Source organism: Delphinapterus leucas, chromosome 19, assembly GCF_059928025.1.
Source record: "Delphinapterus leucas isolate spDelLeu-1000000601 "Yukka" chromosome 19, BTC_Dleu_Yukka2, whole genome shotgun sequence".
NCBI classification, from domain to species: Eukaryota; Metazoa; Chordata; class Mammalia; order Artiodactyla; family Monodontidae; genus Delphinapterus; species Delphinapterus leucas.
Window position 1 is genome coordinate 41,834,157 of NC_143147.1, and position 15,164 is coordinate 41,849,320.

The window sequence follows — 15,164 nt, forward strand, 5'->3', positions numbered from 1 at the left end:
AATCTTGGTTCCCTTGGCTCACATACCATTGAGTCAGTGACATTTATGATTAAGCAATGAATTGCTGTGGCACATTCATGAAGAATACAAGAGCTGTTGATCTGAATTGACTATTAGTGAGGTAATATAATTAGAGAGTGTTGGCCAAGGTAATAGTTTTAGCATATGACTTTTCTTCCTCTTCCAGTCTATTCTTTGTGCAATGGCCTATACAGATCTCATTACAAGAACATATTCCCAAGGGGGTTTCTGCATCATAGTAAACCTTGGAGTTTCTACAAAACAAAGTGTTCTTTGGTGCTTTCGGAAGTGCTACATGTGCTTTCTGCCCCCACCCCCCTTTTGTTGTTAGAATACACATTAAAAGCTCTGAAAAACAGCAGCAAATAACATTGTTTACCTGCCATTTACCAAACTTACTTTAATACACAGGAAAAGGGTACCACCTATTAATAGTGTTTCACAGAACATATTTTTAAGAAACACCACTTCACAAAAAGTCCAAGGGACTATCCAGTTTCTTTTCTACTCAATATTTGCAGAGAGGATAGTGTAAAGTGGGCATTCACCCTCAGATACAGTGTAACAAGATTAGGACTTCTGGTCTGAATTATCACATAAGGCATAACTTACCATAATTTTGTTCACCTTTTGTTTTCATACATCCCATTTTATTTCTATACCATAGGCAAATAAAACCATCTGGTATGTTTCTCTTGGCTTGGGGAAAAAATAGGTTGTTACCTAGATGATTAAAAAATCTTTTTATCATTGAAATTAGAGCACTGGTACTAAGTACATTCATTTATTTGTAGTGATCTGCCACATGAGAGACGTTTGCTTATAACTCAAATCAAGAGTTTATGGGCAGTTGAAACATATTTTTGGTTATATTTCTGAATATACAACAAGATTTTATACGTATATTACAATTGTAGAGGAGAGAACACCTAAATATAAAATAGTACCTTTTACAGTAGTATACAGAATGAGACCTGTCAAGAGTTTCTACAGGGACTTCCCTGGTGGTCCAGTGGTTAGGACTGTGCACTTCCACTGCAGGGGGCTCGGGTTTGATCCCTGGTCGTGGAACTGAAATGTGAAATGAGTACCACATTCCTTTCTTTCATTCTTCATTGCCATACCTAAATGGGTGTGCCAGTTGTTATTAAGCCTCCATTGTAAAATTGAGTGGGCAAAAGAATGCATCTGTGCTCACAATTCCACCAGAGGTAGCTCTGCTTAAGATTTATCACTTTATAAGTAAAATATTTGCATATGCTTACTTCTATTACTTTTTTCATTGCTAGACCTAGGTTAATTTGCACAGTCTATGTAACCTAGAGACTGTACTCAGGTTTATCAATTTTGTGCTTTCTTAAACATTTACTTTACATATCTAGGCAGGTTACACTTAGCAAATAATTAGAGATCCTTTTTTCAGGATTATTATGCGGTCTCAAAAGTAATAAAGCTGAAAAAGTTTTAAGTACGCACTTAAAAATTACTTATGTAATGAATTAAAGAAGAAGATCAAACATGTTTATAGTGGCTCCCATTCATTACATAGATCTAAAATGTATTTCATCAAGGAAGAGACCTTGCGAGAATAAAGTAAAACCAACAGATCTTTTCCATTTGGCTGACTGATTACCTGTTATTTTTTAGGCCTCTTTGCACCTCCACGTGCCTTCAGTGCAATCTGACGAGCTGCTTCACAGTAAACACTCCCACCCACTTGACTCAAATCAGACTTCAGATGTCCTCAGGTACAGCTCTTTTTACCATTAAGAGTTCTCCATAACAACTTTGCAAGAATACAATGTTGATCCTTATGTATTTTTCTCATTTTTGGCGGTAGTTTACAGTTATGCACCCTTGGATTGCTAGATGAATTATATATCATTCAGAGTGAGTGCTTTTCTTTCTAACACGTGTAATCTACTTTTGAGAACAATTTTAATGAAAATCAGTTTTCTTTAGTCTCCTCAAGACTCTCTATTGCATACCTTCCACTTTTTTCTTTAAATTGACTTTGAATCTTAGATGCCATCATTGGAAATTGCTTCCAGAATTTAAAGTGCAAGTAAATACGTGACTTATATAGTTTACTTGCTTTTCAGGTTTGTTTTGGAACAGTACAATGCACTCTCCTGGCTAACCTGTGACCCTGCAATCCAGGACAGACGCTCATGTCTCCCAATTCATTTTGTGGTGCTGAATCAGTTATATAACTTTATCATGAATATGCTGTGATCTTCATTTGATGGAACTGTGCAAGAAAAGAACAAGGGAAAAAGATATTTCGCTGCAAGATTAAGTTACAATTATCTTCTCAGTGAAAGTCATTTGTGATGGGGTCTAATTCTTATTACTTCAACAAATATTGTTTTGACTTGGGGGTATGGGCGATAACCCTGTTATTTTTCATTGACTATACTGAACTCTTTAGGATGATGACTGATCATACAAAGCGTATTATAACATTTTCGTAGCAAAATTAACCTTTTTTTTCCAGTCACAGTATTTGTGAAAAGTAATGAGCCATAGTACCCAGTCATGTTAAATGAATATTAAAAGCATGGAGAAGGAAACATGAGGAACAATGAATTTCAACATATGGCTTCAGAACATCAAGATGTTCTTGTATTGGATTATAGTATCTAGTATTCAAAATGCCTGCATCTCTTATTTATTGTAAGTTTTTAAATGTATAAATTGTCTTATATTTCTTAACCTCTTTTATAAAAATTTTCCTAGAAGGTTTATACTGCCTTCTTGCTTTAAAGCAATTGGTCTAAAATATATGTAATCGTCTTAATTAAAAAGTTGCAGTAGGGTTGCTTTTAGAGTATTATTTTTTTGTAAGGGGGTGGGTGGGACAGTAAATTTGTATTGTCTTGATGTACAGTTTAATGGGGATAGAGGGGGAATAATGTCCATACCATTGTGTGTGGAGGATTTACAGCTAAGCTGTAGTTGCAGAGTACATGTACAGTAATGAAGTTCACTGTGTTTATAAATTGAAAAGGTACCAGGTCTTACAACATTTTATATATCAGTCACACCTTTACAGAATAACATGATGGCAATATACAAGTGATATTGTTAGGTGGTTTAACTTAGAATAAAATGAGAATTCTTCAGTTATATTTTGTACTATGGTTTAGGGCTATGACTAATATTTCAGGCCATTTCCAGTGAAAGAAACTTAGTTTTACAAGAAAAACATTTGCTACTGAATGCTTAAACTAATTTTGGTGTTTAATGTTACATGCTTACATTTTTTGTTGTTGTTTTAACAGTGGCACATCTAGGCATGGGAATATTATTACTTATGAAAATTTATCTTCAGGATCTGCTATAAGGTTGAAATTTAGCCCAGCTCTAGGCATTTTACAAATTATTTTAAGAGCAGTCACTCTTGATTGACTTCTTTTTTTTTTTTAATTAAAGATTGGGAATGTGTGTGAGAGTATGCATATGTATGGATGTGTGAGTGCAATCAAACTGTGGTGTAAATAGATCCTCAGTGAATTCTGGTATTCAGACTATTCCACTAGTTAAAGAACCATTTTCTAAACTTAACCTGTTTCCTTTTGCCTTTTTATTTATTTAATTTTCTTGGTTTGGAGATGGCAGTCCCAAACACCAGAGTCTGTACTTTTCTGTAACACAGCTCAGATTAAGGCAGGGCATATGCCAAGGAGGTTCTCACCTCCCTAAAGAAGGGACTTGAATTTTAGGGACTTTAATTCACCCCTTCCTTCAATACAGCTTTCCCTCTTCTTGTTTGCACATGCCAAGATAACTGCTTCTATGCAGACTTTATCCCCTTAAAAAATCCTTTCTACAGTGCTGCTCACAAGAGAGTCTAAGTTAGCCTCCTACCTGTGTCGCTGACTTGAATTCACAGTCGCCAAGTCTACCTGTCTTTCTTGGAAGCAGTCTAGCTAAATTTTGAATTTGTATGTTCACTAATTCTCTACAAGGACAAAATTGATTGTATTTACAAAACTGTAATTTGGTATGTTTTGTTGTTTTTTGGTTGGCTTTTTTTTTAACTGAAACTTGTTTTGTAAATACTATATGCTTAGCTTAAATATCACTTTCTTACGAACAATATAATTTCTTCAAATTGTGTATATTGAAACATTAGCAAGTCTTGTTTTTCCTATAGAAAAAAACAATTGGTAACAGAGGTTTTTGATCATTTCTTCAAAATTATAATGCAATCCCAATGGTCAGCATATTTTGAAGTTAAAATTTAAAGATCACATCTCTGCATTTGTTCTTAAATTATGCTAACACACTACAGATTATGTTGGCATATTTTGTTCTGTACTTTAAAAAAAAACTTGTCTGAGATTTGAGGGAAAAGATGCTTATTTGGAATTTCTATTAAAACAGTATCCTTTTTTATATATTTTATTAACTCAATAGTGACTCTTACAAATAAAAGCTGTATTCTCAATTGTTTAAATCACTAGCCTATAGTAACCACACCTCAGTTTGAAAACAGATTTTTAAAAAATTATTCCCTGATAGTTTCTTTTATATGGAGCCATAAGGAAGGAACCCATTATAACCCTTTTTATCTGGGAATCAGGGAATAGTTCCCAAATATACAGGATTTACTGATAAGATTTTTTTTCTGCCCTTCATATATAAATTCACACTCAAATAGAAAATTATTAAATAGCCATTAGAAAAGGTCAGGAGATTTGGTTCAGGAAAAAAAAATAAATTAAGCCTTTCATGCAGGATGATGGATCTGACTACTAATGTACTGTCACAGACAAGTATGGGTAGTTTTGTTTTGTTTAAATAGGTAAGCAAAGTAATATACTTTATACCAGTTGATCACCAACACCTTGACTTCTTTGTTACAGTGCTAATGTCTGTTTTTTGTGCAGTTATCCATTACAAAGCAGGGTGGGAGTTGAATATTTTGGCATTTTAAAAGATTAGTTATATAATGTCTGCTTCCAGCCAGTGAGAAACATCTAGCCATACCTTTCTTATGCAAGCCATTCAGTTATCAGGACTGTGAATTAACACTGTATGAATAAATTTCTGTACACCTTATTGTTTGGCCAGAAGGCCACCAAGTGTACTTATATGTAATCCTTAAATTTTAAAGTAGCTGTAATTTTTAAATCTTTCTAACTTTTCTTAAACCACTAAAATTAAGCTCTTACTACTTAGTCAACTATCCTCAGCTGTATTCGTACTCAATTGTCAGTATGGCACAGATTACTGTATTCAAATATTCTCCTTTCGTCTTCATATTTACCTTCTGAGGTAATTTTTTAACTTAATGTGTTACTACAAAGATTTTCAGATCTTTAATCAAGCACTATGTTAATACTGTAATATCAAAGTACTATGTTGCATTATTTAAAATGTTCAAATTGAATACATTAAAAGGAAGTTTTTAAATGCTGTTGCATCATATAATTTGCTATTCATCCACTATGGCATCGCATATCAGTCTGTTAATACATTTAATGTTGCATGAGTGATGTTTTGGTCTGGGTTTCCTCTTAAGAGTTTAGTTTGTCTAAATTAAGGAAAAATGTTTTTGACATACATTTTTTTTTGTTTGTTTCCCCCCACCCCTCAAAAAAATCTGCTAGAAATCTTGACTTTTTCTTGGTGTTTTAATGGGCCCAGAACTGTGTTTAAATTTTTATATATATGTTTTCTTTTTTGTGGAGTATTAATTTAAAAACTGGATTTGGGACCTAAAATACTCCTCAGGTTGATGTATTCATGAAGTTTTAAAATAGCTTTAGTTTTCAAAGTAAACTGGATTTGTGGACCTTAAAGTTACTGAGTTTAAACTACAAATTGTAATGTCATTACTGGACATGTCCGCATCAACTCTCTCAAAATAGCTTGGTCACTTTATGAAGGGGCGTTTTAAAGTTGTTTAGCAGTGAGATTTAATATGGTCCAATTGCTTTTTTTTTTTCTTTAACGCAACAAAAAAAGAAGGAACAAACACTATTGCTGCCGAATGCCATAACACTGAGTTGTACAAATTGTGATTGAGGAAATGAAAAGGTTTATACTTTTTAAAAAAAACAAAAACAAAAAAAAAACTTCAAATGGAATAAATTATTCATGAAGCCTTCATTGTGGTGTCTCATTCTGTTGAAAATATTTGTCTTAAATTTGTGTAAAAAGTAGTATTTTTATGTCACTTATAAATGAAAAGGGGCAACCTAAAAACTGACTAATGGAGTTTCAATTTCTTCGTCTGAAGTATTTTATTTTTTTAAAGATTTTAATCATACCTCGGTGTATAATATACAGGAAAATTGTATATGTACCTACGTATTAATTCCTTTTAGGCTGATCGGTTTGATATCAGTTTTCTAGAAGTCTAAACAAGTTACCTTCAAATATTTAAAGCTTAATTGTGTCCTATTTTTTAAATCACACAGATGTTTTTGAAACATAAGAAACGTGGGGTTTTTTTTGGCTGTGCCGCACAGCTTGGGGGATCTTAGTTCCTGGACCAGGGATTGAACCTGGGCTTTTGGCAGTGAAAGCACAGAGTCCTAACCACTGGACTGCCAGGGAACTCCCAGAAAAGTGTTGATCACATATGAACAACCCACTGAAAATAGCTCTGCGCATTTTTTATAAGCTGCTGTTTAAAATATTTTTGTCCAAACTTAAGCTGAGTAAGGACAGATCCCAGAATTGTTGTGGTCATTTTAAAATCGTTTCTGACAGCGGAAGTAAAAAGAAAGAATCCTGTATGTTGTTGGAACTTTTATTTTAAATTTTTTTGTCTTATGGTTTATATTACCTCTGATTTTTTTTCTAACTTTTAAAACAGTTTAACTTTATGTATAACTAAAATAACTGCAGGGACTTCCATGGTGGTCCAGTGGTTAAGACTCCATGCTCCCAATGCAGGGGACCCGGGTTCGATCCCTGGTCAGGGAACTAGATCCTGCATGCTGCAATTAAAAAAAATAGATCCCATGTACAGCAACTAAGACCCAGTGCCGCCAAATAAATAAATAAATAATTTAAAATAAATAAAAAGACCTGCAAATCAAGCTTTTGGGGGGGAGGGGTGCTCACTTGTTGCGCAACTACATACACCCTTTCTTTACTGTTTGTAGTTTTAAGTATTGAAAACCAGTCTCTGAAAAATCCTATTTTGAGTGGCTTACTGATATTTTTTCTTCAATATTTGTTAAGAATTCAAGCTGCTTAGAGACAGACATGTTCCCTACCTTAGGCAAATACACCTTTTACGTTGTGACCCACTGTGGTACATCATGGCAAAATCTAAGACTTGAAAGCTCAAGATGGTAGTGAATCCCTGGGAATCTTTTCTTGCAGAACTTCTGCCAAGTTCTCCATATGAATTAAGAACTACAGATTGAGAGGTAAAATCATGGAATATGGTGAACATTTTGAAATGTTCTACAAGGAATATATTGCACATGCAAGTGACCTTGGCCTCTTGATATTAGCACATTATTTACATAAGTACAAGCATATCTCATTTTACTGCACTTCGCTTTATTGTACTTGGCAGATAATGGGTTTTTTACAAATTGAAGGTTTGTGGCACCCTGCATTAAGTCTATCAGTGCCATTTTTCTAGCAACATTTTCTCACTTTGTGTCTCGGTGTCACATTTTGGTAATTCTCACAATATTTTTAACTTTATTATTATGTTTCTTATGATGGTCAATGATCTTTGATGTTACTGGTACTATAGGCTTAGATGATAGCATTTTTTAGCAATAATGTATTTTTAAATTAAGGTATGTACGTTGCTTTTTTAGACATAATACTGTTGCATACTTAACAGACTACAGTATAGTGTAAACATAACTTTTACATGCACTGGGAAACCAAAAATTTCATGTGACTTGCTTCATTATATTTGCTTTACTGCAGTGGCCTGAAACCAAACCCACAATGTTTCCGAGGTATACCTGTATGTATTTGCTAATGAACTTGATGAGGTGACTTGAAATAATATCAGCTTATTACTAAAGGTACAAATATACATTTACCACAATTCTAAAATCAAAATTACAACATGTTCTAACAATTTTTTTCTGTTTAATGATTTTATTATCAAAATATGCCCGAGACAAAATTGTTACTACAGAATTATTAAATATTTGGAGCTATAGGGTCATTTTAGGTTTTTAAGAAGTCTGGAGGCAGAACATCTACTTCAGGATAAAGTTAGAAATGCTGTTTGAGCTCTATTCAAGCTATTTGTAGTAAATAACCTTTGAAATGTTAGTTTCTAGGGAAACGGGCATTTAATGGAAACCGTTATCTCTCAGGCATGTTAAATGAAATGTTCAGGCTTTGCTTAACAAGATATTCAGGGTGTATTGCTCTATTAACAACTGGTTCAGATAAGTCAATTCCTCATGCCCCCAAGAACATATAGTTAAGAGTATAAAAGTCCCTTAACAAGATATTCAGGGTGTATTGCTCTATTAACTAGTTCAGGTAAGTCAATTCCCCATGCTCCCAAGAACATATAGTTAAGAGTATAAAAGTCCAAAGGGCACACTGGGTTATTTGAAGGGTTCACATAAGCAAAAACAAAAGAGAAAGGAAGAGAGTCTGGTTTCGGCTCATGGTAAAAGATAAATTTAACTGTTGTGAAAGTATTCCTGAGTCATCTATACTGATACTAAGTCTACAGTTTCCAATATCTTCCTGTGTATACGCTAGAAAACAACAATCCTGGACTGAAAACTAAAGAGCCCTTATTCTCAGGGTCCTATAGCTGTAACCAGAAATTCTGTTTAATATTGTTTGAGGTGTTTTTTTTCTTTCAGAGCGACCCACCAGCACTGTTTCAGGAATGACCTTTTGTGAAGGTAAAAGGTTGATGTTTTAAAAACTTCCTTACTTTGCCACTCCCTGCTACAGAGAAAAAAAAATCTAAGTGATACAATTCAGCATTCCCCAAGTCATGTAGTGTGTTATAGGCTTGCATTCAGAATGCCTGAGTTTGTCTTGATTCTGCTTTTGTTGTTTCTTGAGTAAATCTACTTTTAACTAAAATCAACAATCTTCCTCCATAAAAACCACCCGGTCCTTAATAGTGTTCCTTGTCACTGTGAATGGCACTACCATTCATTCAGTTGTGCCAGCCACAAACTCTTCCTTGTAACCAGTCATCAAAAACTGTTGGTCTTCTGTATTTACTATCATATATGTCCATTTCTGTCTCTATTGGCCTGACCTTAGTCTAAATTAGCACTATGCAATGCTATAAAGGTGATTAGGGTAGAAGAACCTTATCTGGGTGGACCACTGCAATATCCTCCTAACTTCGTCTCTCTACTTTCAGTATGTTCTTTACTTGGTAGCTTAAAACCCTTTATGGCTGCTTCTTGCTCTAAAGATAGATACCAAAAGTCTTAGATGATTTGTCCTCTGCCTATTTCTCCACAAGCCCCAGAATGGGCCTTTCTCTCCTGTGTTCTCCTAGCCTCCTAGGCATTTGAGTTCTTTGAAAGTCCCACGGTTATTCTTCCCTTAAGGCCTCCCCCTACTTACCACGTATACCCTTGCCTCAGATCAGGGCCCCTTGTTATATACTCTTATTGTTATATATTCTTATTGTAACACTATATGGGGACTTCATAGTGTTTTTTGTAGTTTATAATTGATTGCCTCTGCTACCAAATGACTCCATGAGGGCAGAAATTTGGTCTATTTTGCATACAGTTCCAATGCAACACTTAGCATGTAGTAAGGCACTGTAATATTTTTCATATAGAGTTCTTGTAACATACCAGAAATTACACAACTTAGCTTTAGTGTGAGTTTTGCAAATAATTTAAATGAAGTTACAACATTTTAATTACTTGGAACTTTTTTCACATTTAGAAGTAGTTTGGCGTCACTGGATTAGGATTCTTGTACTCCTAGTTTTGCCACCTTCTTGCTTGTGACTTCAGACAAATCATTGAACCACTTCGAAGTCTCAATTTGCTCATTTGTACATGAACTCAACCGTAACCATATCTTCCTAACCAGCTTCGTGAACCTCCAAGGAAACTGCAAAAAACACTTTGAAATTTTTAAAATACAAATGTGAGGGATGATTGATATAATACCTATGTTCTCTAGAAGAGTCAAATCCAGAATAAACTAAGGCTTGCAAGAGAAAAAAGATGCTTAATGGCAACAACATACGTTTCTAGCAAGAGCTAGGATGGAAAAGATACAAAGGGTAAAGTATTTAGTACTCAAGCTTTATCTCCCTTCTGTCCCAAGCCACCCCCACTAAAAAGATATCAGCTTGAAGGGTCTTCAGGCTCTAAAATAACATGATGGAGTTAAAATCTGAGAGACAGTTAACTGATTTAAAGGAGTCTCAAGTCTCCACACCCAAACGAATTACATCCTGGGTGCTGAAAAAACTTGCAGATATGAATTCAGAAACACTGTAAAAATGAAGGGTTCTGAAAGAGTGGAAATTACAACTTGCCCAGTTTTTAAAGTTTAAAAAACTTATGTCCTAGGAACTACTAACAAATTTACTTGACTCTAGGAACAAGATCCTCAGAAGCCAGGATAAAGCACTATGCGTTCAATAAACGAATTGATTACCCTAGTAATGAGATACAAACCTTTGACCTTAAGCCCTCAGTCTACTGAGAAACGTTTGTATAAACAGTTTGATAAGCCCTCTAAAGTGGTATGAATGACAATGCAGTGCATATACAAGAGGGAATAGCTGAAATCAAGCTCTTATTTTCACCGCATTGATAACCTGATCACGGAAATCCACATTCAGCAGGTTATTTAAGGTTTCATAATTCATGCTTGAATTAATTTAAAAAACCAATAGTAAGTGCCATACTGTGTGCCAAGGACAAAGAAAGAAATATGAATCCTGCCCTCAAAGTACTTACTTTCTGGTGAGAGGGACAGACTAAAAATTCTAACAATTACAGGGTAATATATGAAGTACTACGATGGAAAGAAGCAAAGGGTGGCTTGGGAGCACTGAAGAAGGGTACTTAAGTCTAATGAATAGATAGGTGATTTGTCAGGAAAGGATTTCTTACAAGGGAACACTAGAAGTGAGACTTAAAGGATACTTGGGGGTTACTACATAAAGAGAATAAAAGGGATTCCACACAGGAAGAACAGTAGGGGAGAAGACCCATGAATAACATGAAGGATTTGGGAAACAAGCAGTTCAAACTGACTAAAATGGAGGCACCATGGTGGGACATGGCAGAAGTCTAGGCTAGAGAGGAGTCGGACCACAAAAAAACTGTCTTTTGAGTGCCACCTTAAAGAAAGTGAACTTTATCCCTTAGCAGGGAAGTGTTTTAGTAGTTGGGATGATTCATAATTGGTTGAACAATTATACCCAAAAAGGCTTGATTGTTGGAGCTATGTCAACTTGGAGGGATGTCTCTAATGTTATGCTACAGAACCTTGGCTGGACCCAATTGTACTCAACAATTTACCTATAAAATTAATGTAGGGCTTCCCTGGTGGCGCAGTGGTTGAGAGTCCGCCTGCCGATGCAGGGGACACGGGTTCGTGCCCGGGTCCAGGAAGATCTCACATGCCGCGGAGCAGCTAGGCCCGTGAGCCATGGCCGCTGAGCCTGCGCGTCTGGAGCCTGTGCTCCGCAACGGGAGAGGCCACAACAGTGAGAGGCCCGAGTACCACAAAAAAAAAAAAAAAAAAAAAATTAATGTAGATATGATATGTTTAGCCAAAGCAGATAGCCAGTATAAAAGAAGAGTCCAAAGGTTCTTGACAGGCAGAAACAATTGAAGAAATTTTGTAAAATAGACACACTGTTGAGGATAATTATAAAAAGAGTTCCATGTTGAGAAAACTGGAGATAGATATCTCCTGAGATCCCTTTACTTTTGAAATTCCGTGATTCTATTTCCAAAGAACATTGGTGCTCCTTTAAATACCTAAGTCTTCTAATTTGTTGAAGCTCATTTACTGGGCAATAATTTACATAAAAGCACCTAGAGTACCTGAAACACAGTAGATACTGTTTTTTTCTCTTCTTTTGTTTCTCTTTTTCTTTCTTCCCTTAGTCTGATTGAAAAATAGTTAAAGTAGGAAAGAATAAATCAAAGTAAGCCAGTCATGGTTGAGAGTCCGCCTGCCGATGCAGGGGACACAGGTTCGTGCCCCGGTCCGGGAAGATCCCACATGCTGCAGAGTGGCTGGGCCCGTGAGCCATGGCCGCTGAGCCTGCGCATCCGGAGCCTGTGCTCCGCAAAGTAAGCCAGTCAGAGGTGAATGTTCACTTCATTCAGGACTTAAAGTATAGGAACTATATAACATGTTTCATCAAATCTAAGACACCAGTAATTGCAAAACATTTTATGTACCACTAAGAAAAAAAAATGCTGTCAAGTACAGCTTAACACCTAGTAATTGTAAGATGTCCCAGTTTCAGAGATGTTAAAATGTGAAAAAAAGTCATCATAGAATTGATGAAACATATCTTTTCATGAGGAGAAAAGGTAATGAGCCTCAGTACCACATTGGTCTTAAAAAGGGATTATTTCCTCAAACATTTAATAACAAAAAGGTATGCCATAATTATATAAGATACTCTTGATAATCCTTTGATAAGATACTCCTTTGATAATCAAAGGCTAATTTCTAGCATTATTTACCATTCTAGAATTTCCCGAATCTGCCTTAAGTAAACATCTGATCTGCCAAGTCTGTAAAAATTGGTTTTAGTATAGTTAGGGAGTAGGCCTCAGAGGAAGCCGATCTAAAACTCAAAAGCTCATGAATAAATCTTTTTTCACTAGGATTTCTGAGTTCTATAGAATGATTCCAAAAATGATTTCACTGGCAAACATTACAATGTAGATTTGAAAGACTTTTGTTGACTAAGTGGATATGAGGGGGAGAGGTTGGAGTCTAGGATGATTTCCAGGTTTCTAGCTTGAGCAACTCTGGGTGTTAGAAATATCCACTGAGATAAAAATTGGAAGAGAAAGGTACTTGGAGGAAGATAAGTATCAATACTCATCACCATTACACTCTAGATATCTCATTCAGGTAGGATATGATTTGCTATTCTCTACAGATCAAGATAGATGTACATGTTGTATCTCCATTAGTGATTACAGGATCATAAACAGAATTGGAAGAGATCTTAAAAATCACTTAGTTCGGGGCTTCCCTGGTGGCGCAGTGGTTGAGTCCACCTGCCGATGCAGGGGACACGGGTTCGTGTCCCGGTCCGGGAGGATCCCACATGCTGCGGAGCGGCTGGGCCCGTGAGCCATGGCCGCTCGGGCTGCGCGTCTGGAGCCTGTGCTCCGCGTCGGGAGAGGCCACTGCAGTGAGAGGCCCGCGTACTGCAAAAAAAAAAAAAAATCACTTAGTTCATATCCACCTCCTCCTCTCATTCATCCCCCAAACCAGTGTTTGAATTCCCTTCACTCTTGTGAAATGATCATCCAGGGAGAATGAAATTGCTTAACCTCTCACTCTCGATTCCCACAACTGTAAAATGGAAATAATATTACCTACCTCAGAGAATTAAATCAGATAACAGATACAAAGCACTAGTGCCTAGCAAGTGTTCAGTAAGTAGGTCCTTAATAGATTATCAGCCTAAAAAGTGACAATGTTGTACAGTTTGTAACCCATTGTGAAATTGATTGTGAAATCAATTTTAGTGTGCAGTGACCAGCAATTTAAAGAAGTGAAATAGAATACATGACATGTAATATGTGTATTATGTCATAAAACGTTTGTTTCCATGTAAATGTGGATATACATGTATATCTGTGCTCTGGGTCACAATGTGAAATGTATTACTGTGCGCCAGGTGGAAAAAAGTTTGAGAAACACTGTAACACACATTAGTTCTTTTCTTCCTTTGCTGATTTTTCGTGTTGAAAGCAGACCTTAGTTTTAGAGAGATTATCCCTTTGTCGAAGCTTTAGAAACTATTAAGTATGAAGTACTGTATCTCTGTAAAATATTTTTGTTTCGGCTCCCCACATAATATCTGCTGAATAGAAGGTGTTAAATACACATTGGTTGAATCAGGAACCAGAAATAATATGAAAATATAGAGAGACTAGAGGTTCTCAATCTACTGGGTGATCAAAACTCCTTTGAGAAGTTGTTGCAAGTTTTGGACCCTCTTTCCAGAACTGTCAAACACTCACAATTTTGCACGGATTCTAGAGAATTCCTTAAACTCCATCCATCATCCTCTAAGGATCTATGATTCCTGAGAACCCGAAATGAAGATGTTTAATTTTAATTGATGACTGTGTGTTGAGGTCGAGAGCAGAAGAAGGCTTGGGATTAGATTGCTTTTTAAATTCTCCAACAAATCCTAGGATTACAAAACTGGTGCTGAAAGGGCACCACAGTTCTATAGGCAGAGATGGAAAGAAATGTGTACAGTCTGGTTCTATTAGTGTTCTGGTCAAAGAATAGTGGGGGCAACTTTAACTTTTTTTAAAAAAATTATTTATTTTTGGCTGCCTTGGGTCTTCGTTGCTTCTTGCGGGCTTTCTCTAGTTGCGGTGAGTGGGGGTTATTCTTCGTTGCGGTGCGCCGGCTTCTCATTGCGGTGGCTTCTCTTGTTGCGGAGCACGGGCTCTAGGCGCAGGGGGCTTCGGTAGTTGTGGCTCTCGGGCTCTAGACCTCAGGCTCAGTAGTTGTGGCGCACGGGGCTTAGTCGCTCCGCGGCATGTGGGATCTTCCCATACCAGGGCTCGAACCCGTGTCCTCTGCATTGGCAGGCGGATTCTTAACCACTGCGCCACCAGGAAGTCCCAACTTTAACATTTCTTTTACACACGTTGTCATTTGAATGCCACGGTAGTCCTGTGATGATGAAACTGCAGTTCGGAGGGCCTTAACGATTTATCTAAAATGATTCAGCTGGTATGCTCTAGAAGAGACTGCAAACAGCACGATCCTACAACTCCCAGGGGCAAGTTGGGTAGAGCACACAGAGAAGGCGGAAAGGGGTGGAGCCGCCCAATGCGTGCCGTTGCATCATCGCCGACGTCTCCGGTTTTCCTTTCGCAGCAACCCTTCTTTTCAGTCCAGTACGGTGGCCGACGGGAGCCAGACGCCGGGGATGAATGAAGGTGCTGTGTGCAGGTTGA

The 15,164-nt window shown here is 36.7% G+C and overlaps 2 protein-coding genes across 11 annotated transcripts in view; both read left to right on the forward strand.

The window, feature by feature from the left end:
- Window positions 1-6,141, forward strand: part of MED13 (mediator complex subunit 13) — a 95,065-nt gene extending 88,924 nt beyond the window's left edge. For all 4 annotated transcript variants that reach the window (XM_089900958.1, XM_089900959.1, XM_022552737.3 and 1 more), the window contains 2 exons: window positions 1,669-1,769; window positions 2,124-6,141. In XM_089900958.1, the coding sequence (XP_089757084.1) occupies window positions 1,669-1,769; window positions 2,124-2,256 (234 nt within the window). In that variant the 3' untranslated portion in view covers window positions 2,257-6,141. The remainder of the gene's footprint in view (window positions 1-1,668; window positions 1,770-2,123) is intronic.
- Window positions 6,142-6,245: 104 nt separating this feature from the next.
- INTS2 (integrator complex subunit 2) overlaps window positions 6,246-15,164 on the forward strand; it is a 60,777-nt gene continuing 51,858 nt past the window's right edge. For 6 of the 7 annotated variants that reach the window (XM_030763152.2, XM_030763151.2, XM_022552559.2 and 3 more), the window contains exon 1: window positions 6,246-15,159. Coding sequence is in view for 6 of the 7 variants with exons in the window: in XM_030763151.2 (XP_030619011.2) it covers window positions 15,141-15,159 (19 nt within the window). In the remaining variant the exon portion in view is untranslated. The remainder of the gene's footprint in view (window positions 15,160-15,164) is intronic. The other variant, XM_022552555.3, reaches the window with a different exon arrangement.